Here is a 24,618-nt window from a genome sequence, read left to right on the forward strand (position 1 = left end):
TGGTATTCCCTAGCTTTTCACTGTCAGCATTGAGAAAAAGGTGGAATGGTTCCAATAAAGGCAGTGTGTGTGCACAGACTGCCTGATCAGCAGGAAGTCCTGTGGTCAGCCCCTATTTGGTGATTTGAGCTGGAAAAGGCGAACATCATTCCCACTTAATATTTCTCCTTTTTACATCTGTTTCCTTTCTCCCAGTATTGTACTGTAAACCACAGCTGCATATTTTATGTCCTATGCAGTGGTTATTATTAGTATTATTATTTTGGTCTATTTCTTTTTTTCAGTCACAAAACAGAAAAAATAGCCCTGTTATGCAAAACACAAACACCCACTGCATCGGATGCAAGTTCTCAGGGGTAAAAACTGTAAATATATGTCTCACAATTGATGAAATATTGGTGCTGAAATATATTTTAATTCCGATTAAAGGATGTGAAATATGTGATGTACCACATTGTAACTCTAATAGACTAATACCATAACCAAGAAGCGAAAAACAAAGGACAGTGTGTATGTAAAAACGTGTAGCCATGACGCCACGGACTGAGCTCCACTTTCTGCAGCCTTTGGCACTGTCAGCAGCTATCAGCACTCCATGCATGAATGAAACCTCAGGCTTTAAAGACTCTCTGATGTCATTAAAAAAAAGAATGTGTCTAAAGATATCCTGTGCATTCATTGGTAAGTGTTTTTTCCTGGAGATATATGTATTGTGATATTAGTTTGGCGTCCTCTGCTGTGGACGTTTGGTTTTGGTAGGCCTGGGTCGATAACAAATTTTGCTGGACAATATATTGACCTACAAATTATAGTCGATAATTGATAATTATTTTATTGAGACCAAAATCACCACTGATGTAATAATACATACCCTTTCAAATGCAATAAACGTGTATGTTTTGTTTATTTTAACATTGTAATTGAAATGTATACTATTAAGTACCATAATGAATAAAACAAGCAAATAACAAAAACTCTGTCCATAAGCAAAATGTTGTACTTTGATAAAAAAAATCACAACCACAAGCAATACAATAAGTTATGTTTCTGTTACGAAGGGTTTGTGGGAGACCCTTAAATATATACAACCAAAACAATAAATAAAATGGCTAAATAAGGTTATTGTCACCAACATGATTGCGGTTATTATTATTTTGGCATTTTGTAATGTGCTCAAAAAGTAATTATACACACGCTTAAATCTTTTAACCAAGTTTCTTTTTTTTAAATAACTAAAATAAATAGGCACACATTATCTTTTTTTGACAGAGGAAACATTAAATACTGTCATGGCTTCATAAAAGCTGTGTTATTTTTATTTATACATGTTAATCTTCTTCCACTAAATTGGCCCTAGTGTGTGAATGTTGTCTGTCTATCTGTGTCGGCCCTACGATGAGGTGGCGACTTGTCCAGGGTGTACACCGCCTACCGCACAAATGCAGCTGAGAGGCTCCAGCATCTCCCGCGACCCCGAATGGGACAAGCGGTAGAAAATGGATGGATGGATGGCATTTTAAATTATTTTTCTGACCAGATGGCGCACAGAAATACATGGCGCAATGCCAATGAGTGGGTCTATTTTCATTGGAAAGGGCACACCGGATTATAAATCCTATTACGGGATCATATTGTGATTTTTTTTTTTCCTACATTTAAAACACTTCCTTGTCATTTACATAACATTTAATGGTGGTTCTTTGTTGCATAGATTATGTTTTATAGACCATATTTAAGTCCCTTTCTGACCGTCTCGTCAGAATACGGACGTTTTGTGGGCGGTCTTAGTTATCTGGCTCCACTTTAACTGCGGCTTCTCCTCGTCATCTTTTTATACCGGTAGTTTTTAACACGTTTATACGGAGTCTACTAACAGATATAAGTTACAACTGTACACTACTTTATACAGTGGAGAATGAATGCACCACAGCAAAAGGATAGAGAAAGAGAAGCATGGACTACAATGGCGGATACGCACAAAATGTTGGGACTTACGTAGGCAGATCCCAAATATACGACAGCAGGTACCAATTGGTATGAAAAGATAGCTTTGCATAAAATTATCAAACGAAACACCAGATAATGTGTCCTAATTAATAGGTGTCAGTTTGGGGTCCTTCCATAATAATACTAGTATGTTAAAGCACAGTACAACTGACTACACTAATCGTGATGCGGCAATAATCCATCAAGCGGTGCGACTTTGTAGCTCACCAAACAAAGTAAAACATTTTGACTTGTGCACTGCGTGTAATGTTCTATATTCTCAATGAAACATGAAAGTTTTGGGCTTGAAGGGGCAACTTGCAATCCGCACAAATGTATTATGTGTGACTGCCATCTACTAGCCAACCTTATTACACCATGTACCAAATAAAATTGCTTCAATGTCGGTAAGCACAATCAGAGTCAATCATTACATTAGGCATACTGGGTTATAAGGTGCACTTTTGAGAAAATGAAATGATTTTAAGTTCGCCTTGTTCTAAAAATACTGTATATGTTTTCAAATGTTTTTTATTAAATTTAAATCAGGTGATCAGTTGTTCAGGTTTAAGTGATGTCACTTGAGTTCACTTCTTGTACGAATTTGTTTCAACTCGACACTATAGAGTTTATATAGATAACTTTGTGAAAAAACAGCACAGCTTTTATGTTTAATATGAATACGGTAGCTCAGTTGTTTACACAGTCATGTGTTTATACAAGTTTAGATTGGAGAACGACATGTTCTAATGAGAAAATACATTAATGTCTTTTGTTTACATGTTAGCATTCAAGCTAGCTAACACTCTAACGCTAGTTAGTCTTCGTAATTTATCAACGTGTGGTTATCAATCACGGTTTTTCAATCATTTTAATTCAAAATAGTAGTATCAACCATTGGGAGTTTTACAGCAGTTATCATTATTCCTGTTTATTTGTAGTACAAACCCCTGCAGCTGCTTAAACGTATGCAAGAGTGACCATTCTTGTAACCTGTAACAACGCATACACATAGCGATTATCAAGGCTGGAAAACTTACCAACTTCATTTTCATTTATTGTCAGGTCAATTGACTTATCGAATATTGGCACAGGCCCAGGTTTGGTGTATTACTGTTGTCGGAGGTACACATTTGGGGTAAAAATATCCCTGTTATGCAAAATTGAAATTAAAAGGACACAGCATATTTTAAGCGTGCATTCAGTGGACTGTGCAGTCACATGCACTATGTTGCCATGCAGCTGCATTGTTATAGTTTTCTTTTGAAATAATATTATGAGCATCACCTTTTGTCAATGTTTGAACAAAGAACAGGAACCATGTTTAACTACTTCTAAGTTGACGTCTCAGTCACAAGATGAAGCCACACCGGATGAACAACACGGGGCGCCAATCACATTGCAACCCAACCTGCCTCCTGTCCTGTTGCCCCCTGTAATCTTTATATTACTGTTTCTTGTACGGGTTCACTGTAGAATTTTGCCATACTTTTTTAAAGTTCAATGTTAAATAAAAAAAAAAACATCTCCACACCTGATATCTGTTGGCTGTGTTTTAATATAAGACAAATTCAAATGCTTTGAGTGTATGCATGTGTGTAGCTCAGCATGTGTTTTCTCGCTGATGCTTTCATCTGTGTCTTAATTGCTCGACCCCACATGGAAGGCCCTGCAGCAATCTGTAAAAACAACATGGAGTCTACCATTGTACAAGTTACTGTCTTAACTAAAGAAGCAGGAAGGATTATACAGGTTATGCAGGGGTAAGCCATATCGCTTTTATCAAACCTTTTAATGCCTTAAAAGAATCTTCCTGTTCTTAGCATTAATAATCAGGTGACGAGATGTAAATGCAGCATTGCTGAGGTTTTTTGGATGTCTTTAAAAAGGCTTTTTGGGCGCAATAGAGTACTCTTATTAGCTGTATTGTTAGTCACATGGTACTTTCTGTATTTATTAAAATTAGAATGCATAAAAAAAAGAAAAACGTGTTCTCGTCTTACATAGGGATTGTAAATGATAGCCAACATTTTAAAAAGTGCAGTTCTCTCTTAAAGAATATATGATGTTAAAAGTGCTAAAATGGTCATAAATGAAGTAGATCTGAAGACAAGAAAGATGTTGACTAAAGTGACGTCCATAATGTTTAATCCCTCTCACCCCATGCACGACACTGGAGGCCCACAGTAGCTCCTTCAGCATTAGACTTTTACATCCCAAGTGCAGGGAGAAGAACTAGCACAGGTCTATTATACCCACAGCCAAAATACCTTACAATACACTTATGTGATTACTGTGATCTGTTTTTTTCTTGGTGTGAAAAACTTTCATTCAGTGGGTGTTTGGATGGATAGATTTTTGTTTTGTCATTTATTTAATTGGCATAATTGGCAGCACGGTGGTAGAGGGGTTATTGCGTCTGCCTCCCAATACGAAGGTCCTGAGTAATCGTGGGTTCAATCCTGGGCTCGGGATCTTTCTGTGTGGAGTTTGCATGTTCTCCCCGTGATTGCATGGGTTCCCTCCGGGTACTGCGCCTTCCTCACACTTCCAAAGACATGCACCTGGGGATAGGTTGATTGGCAACACTAAATTGGCCCTAGTGTGTGAATGTTGTCTGTCTATCTGTGTTGGCCCTGCGATGAGGTGGCGACTTGTCCTGGGTGTACCTCGCCTTCCGCCCGATTGTAGCTGAGATAGGCACCAGCGCCCACCGCAACCTCAAAAGAGAATAAGCGGTAGAAAATGGATGGATGGCATTTATTTAATTGGTGTTATTAATCATTTTTAATATTTCATAGTTTTTTATTAGCTCTTTACTTTTGTTACTTTATGTAAAATCTGCATCGCAACCACAGAATTTCCCCATTTTGGGATTAATAAAGTATATCTTATCTATTGACTATTAAGTTGTGCCCCAGCTCCCCGCTCTGCTTAATTCCTCTTGCATTCGTGTCATGAAGACCTTGAGGCTTATTTTGTTTCTCTGTCTCTCTCTCTCTCTCTCTCTCTCTCTCTCTCTGTATCTCTTTCTCTCTCTCATCCTAGAGTTTGTCCTCAGCAGTGGTCCAGGTCTTCACATCAGACCGGAACGCCACCTGGACCAAGAGATGCTTCGGTGTTGCCTCTCTGATCAAGGACAACCCCCGGCGGGCCTACTTCATCCGAGTCTATGACATCAAGGTAGGCACATTTTGCTCGCGCTTGTACAAAAGTGAGTTCACCCCTCTCTAGGGCTGCAACTATTAATTCTATTAGTAAAGCATTAATCTATCAAATAATTAGCCTTTTAGGGAATATATTACAATATTTTTCTGATGCCCTATATTCCTAAATCATCAATATTTAAATATATAAAAAATAATAAGTTCTGGCGTTGAAAAAAAGAAAAGAATGTAGCCTAAAAGTAGGTTAGAAATATTAATCAACATTTATTTATACAGCCCTTAATCACAAATCAATCAACATTTATTTATATAACTCTTAATCACAAGTGTCTAAAAGGGCTTCACAAACTCTAATTACATCCTCCGATCTAAACCTACATCCGGGCAAGGAGAAACTCAAAAGTCCACAGCTGAAGGAAAATAAGAAAACCTTAAGAAGTCACCGCAAACCTTGGGCTCCTCCATCCATGTTGATCGGCTACATTTAATGTCGAGTAGGTATAATTATTGATTGAAATGAAGCACAAATGAGTGAGGAGACTCTTTACTGTTGTGCTTGCTGACAAATTTCACTTCAAAATAAAACCCGATGGCATTCAAGTAAGACATTTAAATGTTCACGTATGACATTCTGACTGTAGCTTTGTGTAAAAATATAGGGGGCTGTGGTAACTGAATTAATCATTGTTCATCTACATTCAAAAGTGTGATTAATGTAATTTTCAAAATGTATAATAGAAATATGAATATATAAATAAATTAGGGTGGCGTCGCAAGCAGGAGTGCTACTTGGAAAACAAACAAAGGACAACAAAATCTGCTGGCTGAGATTATTTGCGCTTACCACAGATAAATTAAACAATGCCTTTTCAAAATGCACAGCCACCGCACGTAGGACATTAGCATCTGTAAATACCTAGTGCTTCAACTAATGTGGTACAAAGTAGTGGTAATTTGTAAAAAAAAAAAAAAAAGTTCAGCTCTGTCAGCTGAAAAGGTAAAGAAGCTTGTTTTTGTAACCGAGATTTTGTAATTAGATGAAGCCCAGCAGAAAAGACAGAAGATAACGAAGCAAACGAGAGGCACGTTCTTAATTGACAACCGTCACTATCAAACATTCACACACCAGTGTGAGCTGCACTGGAAGCAAGGTGTTTGCACAACTACTCTATCATCTGAGCCATGCTGTCTCTAAAATCAGAAGTATGGACCGTACCTTTGAACATTTACATTTCACCATATGGGAATTTTTCCCAGGAAAAGGGGGAAAATAAAGGTTTTTTCATTTTCATCACAAAATGCTGTTCAAACAAAAGTTTAAATTAAAAATATACACCATGCGTTACACTGGATTTGGACCTATGCGCCCTGCTCACAAGACACTGTCATTAACTATTGTGTCATCAACTCTGATTGACAGCTTTTATAGTTATCTAGTTTAATATAAGACTTCCTTGTGAGTAACTCTTTAATATTGCATTAATGAAAATAAAACCATTTCTCTGCACCTTCACAGCGCTTATAGTTGAGAACTTTTTTAAGCAGCAAGCAAGAGAAGCGAGCTTCACCCTCAATATTTCGGAAACTATGAGGAAGTGTGAGCTGCGACCTGCTCTTCTTTATTTAAATATAATAAGTGTTGTATTTGTCAAGATATTTACCCAAAGTTGGAATTTTTGCCAGAGATGTCTTTTCCATCGTCTTCATGTCCGACCAACTCTCTTGCGTTGTTAACTTGATTGAATTACATAACACGGAACTCGCCGAGCTGCATGTAATAGGCCACTTGATAAACCGGCACCCGGAAAATATCCTAGGAACCAAGAAGCCTCTGAGGCCAAATATCCATTAGTGAGGTTTTACATCAATACACGTTAAAATGTCAGTTACCTCCTTAGAACCAGTATTCTCGAAAATGTCAGCTGCTTCTCAGGTAGTTAAAAGTTGAAAGACACTGAAGTGAAAATTATCTTATGACCAAGTTTTGTTTAAATAACTAAAATAAATAGACACACAGTTAAAAAACTCAATCTTTGCATGTTTTGAGTCTTTTACACTACAGTGGTAGTGTTTCTGGCAGGCATTGTGGAGTCGTAATCTGTTCTGCGGTCCTTGAGCGCATCTTACAAACACCTCGCTCTGGTATTTTAAAATGATCACTCTGTCTAAGAAAGCACAGCTTGTAAGTTCAATTAGCACAATTGAGTATCTTAGTTGGTCAGACAGTTATGTGTTTATATAGGTTTGGATTGGGCAATGTTGTTTCTTAATGGGAAAAGACATTGATGTCTCTTGTATTCATGTTAGCATTTAAGCTCACGAGCTCCTGTCAGTCCATGACTGACACAGTTTTTCTATCATTTTATTTTAAACCTGTAATCACAGTTTCCCCTAAACTGCCAAGATACATGTGGCGGTGGGGGCGTGGTTATGTGTGTGGTCTCCATGATGTAATCGACTTATTTGCATAATTTGTTATGATGATATGATTTTCTTTAGAAAGCCTAAAAAATTTACACATTTAAAACAAATCTGTTTTTAATTATACATCCATCCATCCATCCATTTTCTACCGTTTATTCCCTTTGGGGTCACGGGGGGCGCTAGTGCCTATCTCAGCTACAATCGGGCGGAAGGCGTGTACACCCTGGACAAGTCGCCACATCACTGTTTTTAATTAGAATTAACTTCATTTTTTATCGTTTTGACATGTTTTCATTTTTTGCTGATTTTTGTACAATGTACTTTGTTGAGATTTCTTCAAGTGTTTACAGACTTTTAATTACTTTTTTGAATTAAAAACAACTAGCGACAAATCCAGCATCATATTCTGTTGTTTTTATAGAAGGTGCTGTTGTTTGGATACTTTACTTCTGTACCTCGATGTCCCTGAAAGAGGCGAGCTGCAGCAAACATGATAAAAATCACATCCACATCGAATTATATTTATATAGCGTTTTTTCTCGAGTGACTCAAAGCGCTTTACAGAGTGAAACCTATTATGTACATCTTTAAGCCACCTGCTGGGATCAGGTGGAAAAAGTGTCTTGCACAAGGACACAACGGAAGCAGGAATCAAACCTGGAACCCTCTAGCCACGCCGCCCCAAGTGTGAGCAGTCTTATTCAAATGCCAAAGTACTCCTTCAAGCCACGCCCCCTTTGATAGCCATGTTGTAGTTTTTAAAGTTAAAGTACCAATGATTGTCACACACACACTAGGTGTGGTGAAATTTGTCCTCTGCATTTGACCCATCCCCTTGATCACCTCCTGGGAAGTGAGGGGAGCAGTGGGCAGCAGCAGTGCCACGCCCTGGAATCATTTATGGTGATTTAATCCCCAATTCCAACCCTTGATGCTAAATGCCAAGCAGGGAGGCAATGGGTCCAATTTTTGTAGTCTTTGGTATGACTTGGCCGGGGTTTGCACTCACAACCTACCGATCTCAGGGCGGGCACTCTAACCACTAGGCCACTGAGTAGCTTCCACAGCAAGAGTACTGACCCATATAAGTTAGAACTATGCGCTACATTGTATTAGAAATGGCTACAGCAGAGGATGCATGTGCATGTACTACAAGCCAGTCTGCCGCACAACATGATACAGAAAAAGAAGGAACTTTATTGACTACAATTTTGAATATGTAAACAATAAAAACTGCGGACTCACAGAAAGCTTTTCGGGTAAACACATCTACCATATATGCTGCCGTTACTTCGTCAAAATATGTCCATAAAGTGTCAAAATTCCAAATGGCTTGTTTGGAAAGAGGCAAACGTTTTTTTTTTATTATCTCTGCCACGACTCCATGGTTTGAATTTACATGTTCAGGAGTCACGGGGATCCTAAATACACCAAAACATTTGACGAGCAGGGGTGGTTAAACGTGTGAAATGTGAAGAGAGTACTGACTTTGGTGAGGTACCGTGTACTCCAGGCTGACATGGTGTGTTTTTTTCTTCACAGGACGGCAAGATGCTGTTTGAACAGGAGCTTTACACCAATTTTGGCATCAACCTCCCCAGGACATACTTTATCACGTTTGCTGGGGATGTAAGTTTATACCTTACATAGCTCACAACGTTGCTAAGTGGTGTTGTCTATTTATAAGACAATTACAAGCCGTTTACCTACATCATAAAGTAATTGGAACAAAAATACGCCCTCCTTGTTCATAATGGAAACCAGTTTTGAAGGTCTAACAAAAGACAGTTTGTGATGAGCTCTTTTACTGTTTAAGTACTGTAAAATTACCAACTTGACTCACAGCATCAGCTGCTGGAATGTATTAAGCATGTCTAGTGTTTTAATCAAGACACCTTGGATTTGTGCCACAGTTGACTAGCGACTGCTCATGGAGCCTGCGCCACCACAACCTGTTCAGTGGCCTAGTGGTTAGTGTCCGCCCTGAGATCGGTAGGTTGTGAGTTCAAACCCCGGCCGAGTATAACCAAAGACTATAAAAATGAGACCCATTACCGCCCTGATTGGCACTCAGCATCAAGAGTTGAAATTTGGGATAAAATCCCCAAAAATAATTTCCGGGCGGGGCCACCATTGCTCCCCTCACCTCCCAGGGGGCGAACAAGGGGATGGGGGAAATGCAGAGGACAAATTTCACCACACCTATTGTGTGTGATAATCATTGGTACTTTAACTTCACTTTATTGAATGCATTTAAAGTAACACTGTTTTTGTTTTTACTGTACTAGAGGGATTGATGCTGTCCCTTTTGTTTTCATATGAATTTCTGTGCTCTTTTCCCACAGACGACACAAGTGGGCTTAAACTTTGCTAGCGAGGAGGAGGCCAAGCGTTTCCGAGGCCACATTCTGGAACTTGTGGGCAAAAGACAAAGAAAAACCGGTACCAACTTCCTCCTGCTGCCTCACCCACTCTATCTTTGCATTTTTTCTCCATGCGTTGTTTTATAATAATGTTGCCACTAGTACATTGCATCTGCTGTTAGGGTGTGCCAAGTGTGGCCGCGTTTTTTTTCCCTTCAAATAGTGCATAAATAGTACAAAAAAAATTAATGAATTAGATCAACTATTTTGTTTTGTCCCCAATAGTAGCTAAAAGATTGTGTTATTGTAGCTTAGCATATACTGACCTCCATTACATTAGTTTTTGCTTCTGTTAAAGCACAAAATGTGTCCCGTTCTTAATTTTTTCACTAATGGCTGCATAATGAAAAATCGGCCACCCTTGACCTACCATATTGTCCCAATTATAGGACGACTCTCAGTACGTGTCCATGCACTAAATTAGTCTGATTTCTCAAATAGTTCAGCTCTAAATAAACATCCTGCAACCCATTGAAACACATTAATCCAATTGTGTTCATGTTTTGAAAAGTCCGACTAACACACCTGGATTATGCGAATAAACTCCATAGAGTGGGTGTGTGCGGCAAGAGGGGACCCTTCATATCGCACATGCACCAGTCTCTCCGCACGGGATTCAACTCGGAAGCAGATACCATTCAGTAAAAACATAGCAACAATTGTAATGAAAAGGAGAATGTTTATTTGCCCCACAAATAAAAAGAACAGAACATTTTGAAGTGCATCGATAGAAGGGAAAAAAAGTAAAATTTATTTAAGAAGATAGCTTAGGAAATGGAGATTGTCAGCTTAATTTGGACTCCGGAACAATACGATTGAGATGGAAGAGAAGCAGGTATATTACAAGACAAATAAAGCGCACACAAACCGTACACATAACTCTTTGTTCCACACAACTGGCAAGCTAGTCCAGAACTATAGACACCTTCATCTGGAACAGTATTGGCCTCCGGATTTAAAGCGTAACTGCACTTATTTGGAATTTTTCCTATCGTTCAGAATCATTAAACAAGACATGACGACGGATGTTTTTTTTTTAATACATTGTAAATATTAAATAAACGTAACTAAAAGTCCGCTTAGAGCGGAGCCAATGAGAGCTTATCAATTTCTCCCATAAAATCAAATAAATAACCATTCAAAAAGCGCTAACAATACTCAATTTACATTTTTTGTCTTGAAAATTAACTATTGGTGATATTTTTGTTAAAAGCGCTAACGCAGACAAATTTTATATTTATAGCGACGCCGTAATCACTTCTGTGTCTCCCAATGTTTATATCATCGAGTGGTCTGTTTCCTCGTTTCCTTTCTCCTTGGAAGTTTATGGTAGAGCATTGTAAGCATACTTTTGATCGAATGTATTCAATATTTAGAATGCATTAAAAAAAAAAAATTGTCATGTCTTTCTTTAATAATGACTGTGAACGATACGTAAAATTCCCCAAAAAAGTGCAGTTCCCCTTTAAAACTCCTTTCATCAATCCACAGAGCATTATGAATGAAGTCCAAGACACTCTTAAGTTTTGTTTCCATAATTAGCTGTCCGAAAATTTCTTAGAAAAATGTCTACCCTGCCAGTCTTTCTTTGCTTAAGACCTACTTGCGCTCCGAGGCCTTATTGGTAGTAGCGTCAAGTTCGTGGCGCAATCTACGATAATTTCTTGATTGATTCTTGCTATTCAACTTCAGCATGGCCATAAAAGGCAAATATTTGGAATCTGTGCTGATATTACAGGATACATGAGGTACAACAGAGCTAGGCTGATTACTTTTATGGAGCCGAAAATGCCTGGTGTGACATCATAGGTCAACTGTAAAAGCAGTACATTAATGCGTGCTAAACAGAAAATAAACGGGCCCCCCCCCACACACACACAAGCACAGATTGAGATACACATTTCTAAATAATTTTGCAACAATAACTTCATACTGCTCATTGGTATGCAGATTGATGGGATTTGTATATCTTACTGTTTAGAAAAATAATTGATCATAATCCTCACGCAGGTAAAAAAAAAAATGTAAGCAAGCATCTTTTCGTGTCTTTCTTGCCATCTCCAGGTCTAAGTTAAATGTCAAATTTGACCAACTACCTGATGTACGCCCACAGCCTCCTACCATACAAGTATACAAGTGAGAGGCATGATTTATATGCTAGAAAAAACTTTCACCAACTCCGAGGCGATGCAGCAGCTCACCACTCAAAATGTCAATAGCTGCATAAGATTGCGAACTCTCTGAACACAGCCCCGCAAAAAGTATTTGTTCGGTCTTAACACTTTTAAAAAACAATATCACCAATACTTGGTTAATATGCAGGTGATGACATGTAAATGGTTGTTGGCGGTTTTTGGAAGTTTTAAAGGGCTTTGTAGGTGCAATCATTAATTTTATTGTTAGCAACTTCGTACTTTCCGTATATTACAAATTAAAATGCATTAAAAAAGACCCGCGGTCTTGTCTTACTTAAGGATTGTGAATGATAGACAAAATTCCAAATGTTTCAGTTCAAATTGAGTTAATTCGTCATATGTTCTATACATTGTTTTCTGCAAAAAAAAAAGACAATTATTCTATATCAAATATTTTAATATTTATTTGTATCTGGAACAGATTGGTTGGATTTACATTTTTCTTGTGGAAAAATTAGTTTGGTTTTTGCACAATTTGTTTGTTGTTGAATGCATTCATTACCATTGTCAGTCTGCAATGATTCAGCGGGTAAAAGCAGTTGTAAAATGCCCAGTGTCCTAAAGGGGGCACTATAGGCTCAGTAAGTCACATAATACAATATCTGAAATGCACAAATGTTCTACTTGGATATCTCGTGTAAAACTCTCTGCTTTGGGATCTTCTCTTCTGTCCCCTTTGGAGAACTCACAACATTCTTTTCATTGCCTAATAGCCCAGACTATTTCGCTTCTCTTCACCTGGACTCTTCCCACACTTTCTAATGGATGTAACTTTTCAGAGAGGCTTCTTTCCTCTGCCTTCTGGCGCTCTCTCGCACTTTCTCGCCAAGCTGAAGTTGTAACCATTTGGTTTGTCTGTGTTCACAGAGAAGAGACGCGAACCTCCAAATGGTATGTTGTGCACTCTTTCCTGTCCCTTAACTTGACAAATTAATTTAGAGTTTTTGTATCTGTTTTCATGAGCAAAGGTTTAATCTTGGATTAGGCATGCATGGAGTTTACATCAAATCCAGAGCTAAATCCTGCAATAATATGACAGGATTAAAGTGCCAGTGTGTATGTGGTTTGATGGAGAAAAAGGAGGAGCTACCCAGTGGAAGTGGGTGGAGAAATGGGAGCATGGAGACAATCCAAGCGTCATGATCTTAGCTGTGGAAAGGGGAAAAGTGTGTTTTATAAGGACAGACGCGGCAGGGAGTGTACCCTCTCAGCTCAGACAGCATCCACTCTTATCCAGATGTCTGAGGAGGGTTTTAAGGGCTAAATCCAAGTCCACCACACTTCGGCTTCATTCCTACGTGGACCTGCTTGGGTAGGGTCTCCTGGACAGAGAAGACAGAAGCATGTGGATTCTTTCTCCACCTTAAACCATTCCTCATTTGTGTGTTGAGTGAGCGTTCTCCAGCTGCGATGATGTTCTGCACCACTTTCCTCTCCGCTCCCTCCGAAGACCTGACATGCGAAGGCGGCGGCGGAGCTTCAACTGGAGGAGGAGGCTTAGGCCCGGCAAGCTGCTTGTCATCCTTGCACTGCCTGGTTCTCCCTCAAGATGAACTCTACTCCAATCTCTCCCAGAGCGACACATCCGCTGCCCGTCGACTCTCGGTTTACTCCCAAGTGCGAGCCCGCAGTTTTATCGGCGACATGCTGCGGGAAGGCAGCCAATGTCGGGATAGAGATGGCACGGGGGTTTGGGACAAGGTGGGGAGGAGACGCAGTCGATCCACTTCGCCTTTACCCAGCAAAACAATTAAAAGTCCTTTTAGCGAGAGTGTGAAAGGTATGTGCCACCTTTGGGATCGCTACAGGAATCCACTTGTTGCTGATTTACCGGATTCTCCCGGGCTAAAAGTAGAAAAATGATTTGTTCAAATATTAGCCGCATCGGACTATAAGCCGCAGATATATACTGGTACGTTGTGAAATGAGATATTTACATAGAATGATTTTGTAAATGTTTATTTACATACCTTACTTGTTTTCAAATGGTGCTTGTAACATAGCAGTAAAACGACTGATCAAACAAAACAGAAAAGTAATTGAGTCTTTATTCATCCTTTATGAGATGAATAAGATGTTTATCTTTTTTTTGGTACCGGTAGGTTCAATATGTTTACCAGAAGTCTTATTCCTTGTACTTTTGTAAACACTTTGAATTGGAAACATTTTCTAAAGCAAATCATTTTAGTACATCGTTTGATTTCTTTGCTTAATCCATTCCATAATTTAGGTGTAGGAGCAGGGTTCAAAGCTTGGGAAAAAAGTAGTGGCTTGTAGTCCGGAAAACACGGTACAACTTTTGCATCAGAGATGTTCACCACACGTGCACTAATAGGCTATTTCTCACTTGTTTTTGGCTTCCCTAAATTAGTAACAGTGGTACTTCAGTTCTCCTTTGTAATCTGTTACAAAAAATCCAACAAAGCTTGCATCCTACGAAAACAAAACAATTTTTAACATAAGAAATAATACAAATCCAATTCATCCGGCACCCAAAAATATTACAAAACACATTTTGTGGAGAATAATCATAGTTTTACATGCAGAATTTTTTTTATAAATGAACATTTGCCATCAGATTTTCCTTTATTGAAGCCCCTTTTGTACATTTTTTAGCTATTTCTTGAATAGCATTGTTTTTGCAGTAGTACTTTATTAAAAAAAAAAAAAAATAAAAAAAAAAAAGCACAGACTGAATCACAGTGTTTGGTTACTTGATTCTGTGGTAAAAAGGACAGGCAATGTTTTTTCTGTACGATATTTAAGACAGTACATGAAAACCAAAGCAAAATACTTGAAGGAAAAGTGAGGTACCACTGTACGTTAAAGTAAACAGCATGTCCTTTTAGATTTAATTTGTAATGAACCCCCCCACAGGTCCCTCGCTGCCCATGGCCACTGTGGACATCAAAAACCCCGAGATCAGCAACATTCAGCGTTTCCATAGTAACACCCAGGTGAACAACTTAATGCACTCCACTTTCCCCAAGCGGGAGAAGAAAGTCCGAGGCAAAAAGAAGAGGCTGACCAAGGCAGACATCGGCACACCCAGCAACTTTCAGTGAGTTCCAGCATTGTAAGTGAACACATCACCTGCTTACTCATTTTTCTGCTCTGTCACAGACACATTGGACACGTAGGCTGGGATCCAAACACAGGCTTTGACGTAAGTGAAACAAAGTATTCATTTGGAATCAAATCTAGATTTCCGTGTCAATCAGACTCACACTTCTCTGAAGTTAACCCTCGACTCACAAATTAATATTCACTGCAAAACCACAGTGTCATCGTCAGTGCAGTTATACAAGAAGATTTTTTTGGGGGGTGGGAGGAGGACCTGTGTTCTGCGTAATCCTTGGGCCTGTTCCAACATTGCATCCTCTGTGATTGCACTGCCCGGCGAGTATAAGATTATGGAGGACAGGCACGACAAAGATTCAGATTTGGTTTAAAAAGCTCAGTGGGTGATGTCATTCAAATTAATTGTTTCTTGTCTTTTAGTCCAAAATGAGCATATATTAAGAAATTGTTTAGGTTAATGGTGAATTTAATCTTAAATTACATTGATACGCCACATCTGCATAGTTCAACATGTCTAAAAAGGAGTGGGAGGAAGCATTTTATTTAATATAACATCGATTACTGATCATTGAACATGTTACACTTTTCTAATCGTGAGAAAAAAGAATCAGACCCTCCGATGTTGTGATGATGCCAGTTTACACAGTATTTGTCTGTGTGCAGGACTCAAACGCACACGCCAACGGCCGTTCTAGCCTACAGCTAAATCAGCTGGCATCTGTTTCATTAACAGCAACCATTCAGGTCAATCATCGCTGTAACACTTAGTGTAGCTGTTATTCGGAACCCAGTAGCCTTCAAAATAAAGGCGAGGCAGTTACAAAATCACCGTTGTACTACAGTCACATGTGTGAAAATGCCAGTAGAAGTGAGGACCGACGAAGATCTAATAATAATAATAATAATGGGTTAGATTTATCTGTGATGAGGTGGCGACTTGTCCAGGGTGTACCCCGCCTTTCGCCCGATTGTAGCTGAGATAGCCTCCCCTCCACCCCCCCGTGACCCCAAAGGGAATAAGCGGTAGAAAATGGATGGTTGGATGGATTAGATTTATATCACGCTTTTCTATTATTACATACTCAAAGCGCTCACAGAGAACTGGGAACCCATCATTCATTCACACCTGGTGGTGGTAAGCTACATCAGTAGCCACAGCTTCCCTGGGGTAGACTGACGGAAGCGTCGCTGCCACTTTGCGCCTACGGCCCCTCCGACCCACACCTATCATTCATCATCAATCATTCACCAGTGTGAGTGGCACCAGGGACAAGGTTGAAGTGTCCTGCCCAAGGAAACAACGGCAGCGATTTGGATGTCAATAGGCGGGGAGCGAACCTGCAACCCTCAAGTTTCTGGCACGGCCGCTCTACCCACTACGCCATGCCGCCCCCAGATCTGGTCCTGTAAAGGACACAAAAATTATAAAGCAAGAACATTTATGAAGACCTTTATGAAGATGAAAAACCATGGACCCAGATTTCCCTCGCCCGGACGCGGGTCACCGGGGCCCCCCTCTGGAGCCAGGCCCGGAGGTAGGGCACGATGGCGAGCGCCTGGTGGCCGGGCCTGTTCCCATGGGGCCCGGCCGGGCACAGCCCGAAGAGGCAACGTGGGTCACCCCTCCAATGGGCTCACCACCCATAGCAGGGGCCATAGAGGTCGGGTGCATTGTGAGCTGGGCGACAGCCGAAGGCAGGGCACTTGGCGGTCCGATCCTCGGCTACAGAAGCTAGCTCTTGGGACGTGGAACGTCACGTCACTGGGGGGGAAAGAGCCTGAGCTAGTGCGCGAAGTCGAGAAATTCCGGCTGGATATAGTCGGACTCACTTCGACGCACAGCAAGGGCTCTGGAACCACTTCTCTCGAGAGGGATTGGACCCTCTTCCACTCTGGCGTTGCCGGCAGTGAGAGGCGACGGGCCGGGGTGGCAATTCTTGTTTCCCCCCGGCTCAAAGCCTGTACGTTGGAGTTCAACCCGGTGGACGAAAGGGTAGCCTCCCTCCGCTTTCGGATGGGGGGACGGGTCCTGACTGTTGTTTGTGCTTATGCACCAAACAGCAGTTCAGAGTACCCACCCTTTTTGGGAACACTCGAGGGAGTACTGGAAAGTGCTCCCCCGGGTGATTCCCTTGTCCTACTGGGAGACTTCAACGCTCACGTTGGCAACGACAGTGAAACCTGGAGAGGCGTGATTGGGAAGAATGGCCGCCCGGATCTGAACCCGAGTGGTGTTTTGTTATTGGACTTTTGTGCTCGTCACAGTTTGTCGATAACAAACACCATGTTCAAACATAAGGGTGTCCATATGTGCACTTGGCACCAGGACACCCTAGGCCGCAGTTCCATGATCGACTTTGTAGTTGTGTCATCGGATTTGCGGCCTCATGTTTTGGACACTCGGGTGAAGAGAGGGGCGGAGCTTTCTACCGATCACCACCTGGTGGTGAGTTGGCTGCGATGGTGGGGGAGGATGCCGGACAGACCTGGGAGGCCCAAACGCATTGTGAGGGTCTGCTGGGAACGTCTGGCAGAGTCTCCTGTCAGACAAAGTTTCAATTCCCACCTCCGGAAGAACTTTGAACATGTCACGAGGGAGGTGCTGGACATTGAGTCCGAGTGGACCATGTTCCGCACCTCTATTGTCGAGGCGGCAGATCGGAGCTGTGGCCGCAAGGTAGTTGGTGCCTGTCGGGGCGGCAATCTTAAAACCCCTTGGTGGACACCAGCGGTGAGGGATGCCGTCAAGCTGAAGAAGGAGTCCTATCGGGTCCTTTTGGCTCATAGGACTCCGGAGGCAGTGGACAGGTACCGACAGGCCAAGCGGTGTGCAGCTTCAGCGGTCGCGGAGGCAAAAACTCGGACATGGGAAGAGTTCGGGGAAGCCATGGAAAACGACTTCCGGACGGCTTCGAAGCGATTCTGGACCACCGTCCGCCGCCTCAGGAAGGGGAAGCAGTGCACTATCAACACCGTGTATGGTGCGGATGGTGTTCTGCTGACCTCGACTGCGGATGTTGTGGATAGGTGGAAGGAATACTTCGAAGACCTCCTCAATCCCACCAACACGTCTTCCTATGAGGAAGCAGTGCTTGGGGAATCTGTGGTGGACTCTCCTATTTCTGGGGCTGAGGTCGCTGAGGTAGTTAAAAAGCTCCTCGGTGGCAAGGCCCCAGGGGTGGACGAGATCCGCCCGGAGTTCCTTAAGGCTCTGGATGCTGTGGGGCTGTCTTGGTTGACAAGACTTTGCAGCATCGCGTGGACATCGGGGGCGGTACCTCTGGATTGGCAGACCGGGGTGGTGGTTCCTCTCTTTAAGAAGGGGGACCGGAGGGTGTGTTCCAACTATCGTGGGATCACACTCCTCAGCCTTCCCGGTAAGGTTTATTCAGGTGTACTGGAGAGGAGGCTACGTCGGATAGTCGAACCTCGGATTCAGGAGGAACAGTGTGGTTTTCGTCCTGGTCGTGGAACTGTGGACCAGCTCTATACTCTCGGCAGAGTTCTTGAGGGTGCCTGGGAGTTTGCCCAACCAGTCTACATGTGCTTTGTGGACTTGGAGAAGGCATTCGACCGTGTCCCTCGGGAAGTCCTGTGGGGAGTGCTCAGAGAGTATGGGGTATCGGTCTGTCTTATTGTGGCGGTCCGTTCCCTGTACGATCAGTGCCAGAGCTTGGTTCGCATTGCCGGCAGTAAGTCGAACACATTTCCAGTGAGGGTTGGACTCCGCCAAGGCTGTCCTTTGTCACCGATTCTGTTCATAACTTTTATGGACAGAATTTCTAGGCGCAGTCAAGGCGTTGAGGGGTTCCGGTTTGGTAGCCGCAGGATTAGGTCTCTGCTTTTTGCAGATGATGTGGTCCTGATGGCTTCATCTGACCGGGATCTTCAGCTCTCGCTGGATCGGTTCGCAGCCGAGTGTGAAGCGACCGGAATGAGAATCAGCACCTCCAAGTCCGAGTCCATGGTTCTCGCCCGGAAAAGGGTGGAGTGCCATCTCCGGGTTGGGGAGGAGACCCTGCCCCAAGTGGAGGAGTTCAAGTACCTAGGAGTCTTGTTCACGAGTGAGGGAAGAATGGATCGTGAGATCGACAGGCGGATTGGTGCGGCGTCTTCAGTAATGCGGACGTTGTACCGATCCGTTGTGGTGAAGAAGGAGCTGAGCTGGAAGGCAAAGCTCTCAATTTACCGGTCGATCTACGTTCCCATCCTCACCTATGGTCATGAGCTTTGGGTCATGACCGAAAGGATAAGATCACGGGTACAAGCGGCCGAAATGAGTTTCCTCCGCCGGGGGGCTCTCCCTTAGAGATAGGGTGAGAAGCTCTGCCATCCGGGAGGAACTCAAAGTAAAGCCGCTGCTCCTCCACATCGAGAGGAGCCAGATGAGGTGGTTCGGGCATCTGGTCAGGATGCCACCCGAACGCCTCCCTAGGGAGGTGTTTAGGGCACGTCCAACCGGTAGGAGGCCACGGGGAAGACCCAGGACACGTTGGGAAGACTATGTCTCCCGCCTGGCCTGGGAACGCCTCGGGATCCCCCGGGAAGAGCTAGACGAAGTGGCTGGGGAGAGGGAAGTCTGGGTTTCCCTGCTTAGGCTGTTGCCCCCGCGACCCGACCTCGGATAAGCGGAAGATGATGGATGGATGGATGGATGGAACATTTTTCTTTCCGTGCTTGTTTCTGGCTGTAGCCGACAAAAGAATACCTACGTCACCAACTGGAAATGGAGAAAAATTAAGGTACAAGTGCAAAGATAAATGTTTGTTGAATAAAATATCAAATAATTTACAGTAATAATTAAGGATAAATGCGGTTCTTAATATTTCCACACTTTACAGTCATTTGAGTGACATAATACACTTAACACATTGCTAAAATCACAACAATCAAAATAAAATCCTGCAAAACCTAGGTGGGACTGAAGGATGGCAGGAAGTCATATTAAAATAAATGGGAAAAGAAAAAAACGATATTAAAGATAAAGGAAAGAAAGAAATGCTATATCATTAAATAAAAGCCTGACAGTATACATCTACATAGAAATTTGTACATGCAGGATGTGGACTAAACATTAACGTTGAATTATTACTTGTTATATCAATGTTAGAAGTTGACCTTATACATTTGAAATATATGCTCATGCGTATATTTACAACATGCACCTCTGCATTACCTTGTATTCCTTTTAACATTAAAGAAAACAAAACAAGAAAAAAGGAAAATATGTATATCAACTTACAACAAATAATAAACAGAAAAAGATATGAACTTAATCAACTTGCCCAAAATAAAATAAAAAATTTAAAAAACTTATGAACATGTTTTGACTGACTTGAACCATTTAATACTGAAAAATAAAATAAATAAAACAATTTATTTCTTGTATAGATATTTGCCTAAAAGAAAACTGAAAAATATATGAACAAGAAAACCTTCATTTATTTTTTTAGCTATCTTAAAAATTGCTTTTTTTTTTAATCACAATGAAGAAGTCAGGATAAATGGCCACAACGAGAACGTTTTTTAGTGCACAGCTTTTTGACGCATGATAGTGATATAGCATGTTCCAAGGCGGGCGGCAGGCTACACCCTGGACAAGTCGTCAGCAGATACAATATATAGTATAGTATGACAAACACCATAAACAAATTAGTGAAGCACATTTTTAATTTAATTTTTAATAGTAAATAATGCAGTAATGACAATGATCGTTATTACATTATAATTAAAAGCATATTAAAAAAGAATAATAAGATTTACCTATTTTGTCACCATTACCATCAACTCAAATGTAACAATACTCTACATAAATTACGTAAATAAATGATTATAAGAGAAAGGAAAGAAAAAAAGGAGCAAAACATAATCATCCAACCATCCATTTTCAACCGCAATAGCTTCCAATGCCACCCAACACCACTAGGGGGCATCATCGCTCTGTTTATAAACAAGGCACCAATGTCACGTAATCTCCTCACAATACTGTTATGCTGGGATTTCTGCTGACAGGTAAATAACTTGGACCCCGAACTGAAGAACCTCTTCGACATGTGCGGCATCTCCGAGGCGCAACTTAAAGACAAAGAAACCTCCAAGGTTATCTATGACTTCATCGAGAAGAAAGGAGGGGTGGAAGCTATAAAAAATGAGCTAAGGAGACAAGGTAAAGTTGACCGGCCACTTCATCTTGGATGACTTGTGCAGTTCGCGCAAACTTAAAATGGAAATGTTGGTGGTTTTGTTCCAAAGTGTGCACACATGCCAATTAGATTGTAGCACATGTGTGAAATGCACTGTAGTTTACCTGCAGTTTACAAATGGTTCCAGTTTGTTAGTCACCCAAGCTGGGAGTTTTTGTGCGTGTTTGGTGTGCTTCATCTTGGTGTCAGCTGCTGTTTCTCTGCCAGCAAATGTCACACCCCTAAAAGTTAGTGCGTGATAAAAATAGTACTGGTATGGTTTATTTGTTTCTGACAAACAAGTTCCATGAAGGAACGTCACATGATTACATTTGCACAATTCAACATGTTTAAAAGGGAGTAGAGAGAAACTGATCTTATTTTCTTTAGTACTGATAAAAAAACATTTGGTTTACTTACATTTTGCCGTCATAATGTCGGTTAATGGGACTTTTTTTCTCTTCAGCTCCCCCACCCCCTCCATCCAGGGGTGGACCGCCGCCCCCGCCCCCACACCACACCTCGGCCCCTCCGCCCCCGCCGCCTGCCCGTGGCAGAGGCGCTCCGCCACCCCCTCCGCCCTCCAGAGCCCCCTTCTCGGCGCCGCCGCCCCCCCCTCCATCCCGGCCGGGCATGATCTCTCCCCCGCCACCTCCACCAAGCCGGGGCTTCCTGCCGCCACCGCCGCCGCCAGCCCATTCCTCCAGCCTAGCGCCACCTCCCATGACGACGTCCATTCCATTCGGCTCCGGAGCACCGCCGCCTCCTCCGCCGCCACCTCCTGGACCACCTCCACCTGGCATGTCCATGGAGGCTAACGGAGGCGACAGCGGGGGCAAGTCGGCCTTGCTGAATCAGATCCGGGAAGGCACCCAGCTGAAGAAGATGGAGCAGAAAGAACGACCAGTGTCCAACGTTGGACGAGATGCGCTCCTGGACCAAATCCGACAAGGAATCCAACTTAAAGCTGTGAGTTTTTCACGTCACCAAACTGAAAAAAGGCCTCTAACCTTCCTTCTTTTCAGAGGGACGATAATGACTCGCCTCCGTCTTCCATGGCGCCCTCGGCCGGCATTGTGGGTGCTCTGATGGAGGTGATGCAGGCGAGGAGCAAGGCCATTCACTCATCAGGTAATGGACTCTGGGAAATCAGCACAACTCCACAGGATTCTGATGCACTTCTTTTTCACAGACGAGGACGAGGACGATGAAGACGATGAGGACTTTGAAGATGCGGACGAGTGGGATGACTAGTCATGTTTTTAGATAATTATGACACTTAAATCTTTAATTTGAAATTACAAAAATGTAAATGTTCTAATAATTTGCTGTATATTTTTGTTGCCTTTATGCTTCTTCTTTTTGTATTAATCTGTGCAATACCTCATTTAATCATATCCGTTTTGTACTGTCCTCCATCAGTGGCTCGTCTCTCACCACACATTCCTTGCATCCTGTCTCTCTCATCGTCCCAACAATAGCGTGCAGTTTTGACGTCAAGCTAACATTTTTGTTATTAGAGGCCTCCGTGGAGCGGGGGTGAAAAAAGAAAAAGCTATTTTCAAACCCTAATTGTGGTTTATTTTTGACAAATCTAAAGATCCTAGTTTAACACTCATATTTTCTGTGAAAAAGTAAAAGAATATTTAGCCTCATCTGATCCCCTGTGTAAATTTGCCCCAGATTGTTCTATTTTTCTTGTTTTTGCACAGACAGACTTGCTGCATTTTCCTATGTATGCTTTAAGAAATGAGAAAGAGGATTTTTGCGGTGGTATATTGATGGTTCACACTTAACTTTCTTAAAAAATAAACTGACAATGTTATATTAATAAGTGACGTTTTTGACAGAGTATACCATTGAAACTCTTGAGGCACTTGGACAGAAAACCTTTATTGTTAAGCAAATAACATTACATTCAAGTGGAGACACCGCAGAGTTTGTTTTATCTTTTTTTTACTTTACAATATCAAGTATTGAAAATATTTGTTGGAATCGGGTCATTTTAGTAAAATTTGAGGAATAAAGACATTTTTAGTTGTACAGCTCCTGAGTTACTGGACTAAACTGAAACGTGTTGTTTTGTACATATTTAATCCAACTTTTTTTTATTGACTTTTTCACATATACAGAAAAAAGGTGCAAGTCGAAACAGTACAATTTTAAAGTCAGTGAATTCTTCATACCTTTGGCCCTAAAACCACCCACCCACCCTCCCACCCCACTCAGGTCGAACCAACCAGGGACACATGGCACAAACAACCAGTAAGACGACAAAGACACACACATTCACACATACACCCATACAAGACCAAAAACAGAAAGAGACTAAAAGGAGAGAGAAAGGGAGAAAAAAATAAAAAAAATAATAATAATACTAAATAAAAGGGAGATTATTCCTCATCTGCGTCTGGACATAAGTCAAGAGAGTTGACATACAGTAAGAAAGGACTCCATGAACTTTCAAACACTTGAGCAGAGCCATTTAGTGAAAACCTAAGTTTTTCCAATTTTAAATTGTAAAGAACCTCTTTAATCCAACGGCCGTGTGATGGGGGGTGAGCCAGCTTCCAATTGAACAAGATCAGTCGCCTGGCCAGCAAGGTCGTAAAAGCCACAGCGCGTTTTAGTGGTACAGTGCATGTGTTATCAGGGCATATGCCGAAAATGGCTGACAATGGGTTGGAGGGAAAGTCTTGACCGTATGCCTTTCCGATAGTGTTAAAAATTTCCTCCCAAAAGGAACATAATTTAGAGCAGGACCAGAACATATGGACATGATCAGCCGGAGATTGTTTGCATCTATTACAGGTATTGCTAACAGTGGGGTAGATTTTGGATAGTTTTGCATTGGTGTAGTGAATTTTATGGATTACTTTGCATTGGATGAGACCATGACGGGCACATATCGAGGAGGAGTGGACCAGTTTCAGGGCAGAGTTCCAGAGTTTATCAGATATGTTGGTGTTAAGATCGCTCTCCCACGAGGCTTTTATCACTGATAAAGAGTTTGGAGCAACTGAGCTTAAGAAGGTATATATCACAGAGATACATTTTTTATGATTTGGGCTCAGAGATAGCAATGTATCTATAAGAGTTTCCGGGGGACGATTTGGGAAGTGTGGGAACTGCTTCTTTACGAAGTCCCTCACCTGAAAGA

The 24,618-nt window shown here is 41.8% G+C and overlaps 1 protein-coding gene across 3 annotated transcripts in view; it reads left to right on the forward strand.

The window, feature by feature from the left end:
- LOC133560595 (actin nucleation-promoting factor WASL-like) overlaps positions 1-23,501 on the forward strand; it is a 39,072-nt gene extending 15,571 nt beyond the window's left edge. Inside the window, exons 2-11 of one of the 3 annotated variants that reach the window (XM_061913279.1) lie at positions 5,035-5,169; positions 9,120-9,206; positions 9,923-10,019; positions 13,063-13,086; positions 15,073-15,256; positions 15,319-15,361; positions 21,289-21,442; positions 21,925-22,427; positions 22,484-22,589; positions 22,651-23,501. In XM_061913279.1, the coding sequence (XP_061769263.1) occupies positions 5,035-5,169; positions 9,120-9,206; positions 9,923-10,019; positions 13,063-13,086; positions 15,073-15,256; positions 15,319-15,361; positions 21,289-21,442; positions 21,925-22,427; positions 22,484-22,589; positions 22,651-22,712 (1,395 nt within the window). In that variant the 3' untranslated portion in view covers positions 22,713-23,501. Of the gene's footprint in view, positions 1-5,034; positions 5,170-9,119; positions 9,207-9,922; positions 10,020-13,062; positions 13,087-13,137; positions 13,976-15,072; positions 15,257-15,318; positions 15,362-21,288; positions 21,443-21,924; positions 22,428-22,483; positions 22,590-22,650 lie in introns of those variants that run through there. The other 2 variants (XM_061913280.1, XM_061913281.1) reach the window with 2 other exon arrangements.
- Positions 23,502-24,618: the final 1,117 nt, after the last annotated feature.

Source organism: Nerophis ophidion, linkage group LG10 (genome assembly GCF_033978795.1).
Source record: "Nerophis ophidion isolate RoL-2023_Sa linkage group LG10, RoL_Noph_v1.0, whole genome shotgun sequence".
NCBI lineage: Eukaryota > Metazoa > Chordata > Actinopteri > Syngnathiformes > Syngnathidae > Nerophis > Nerophis ophidion.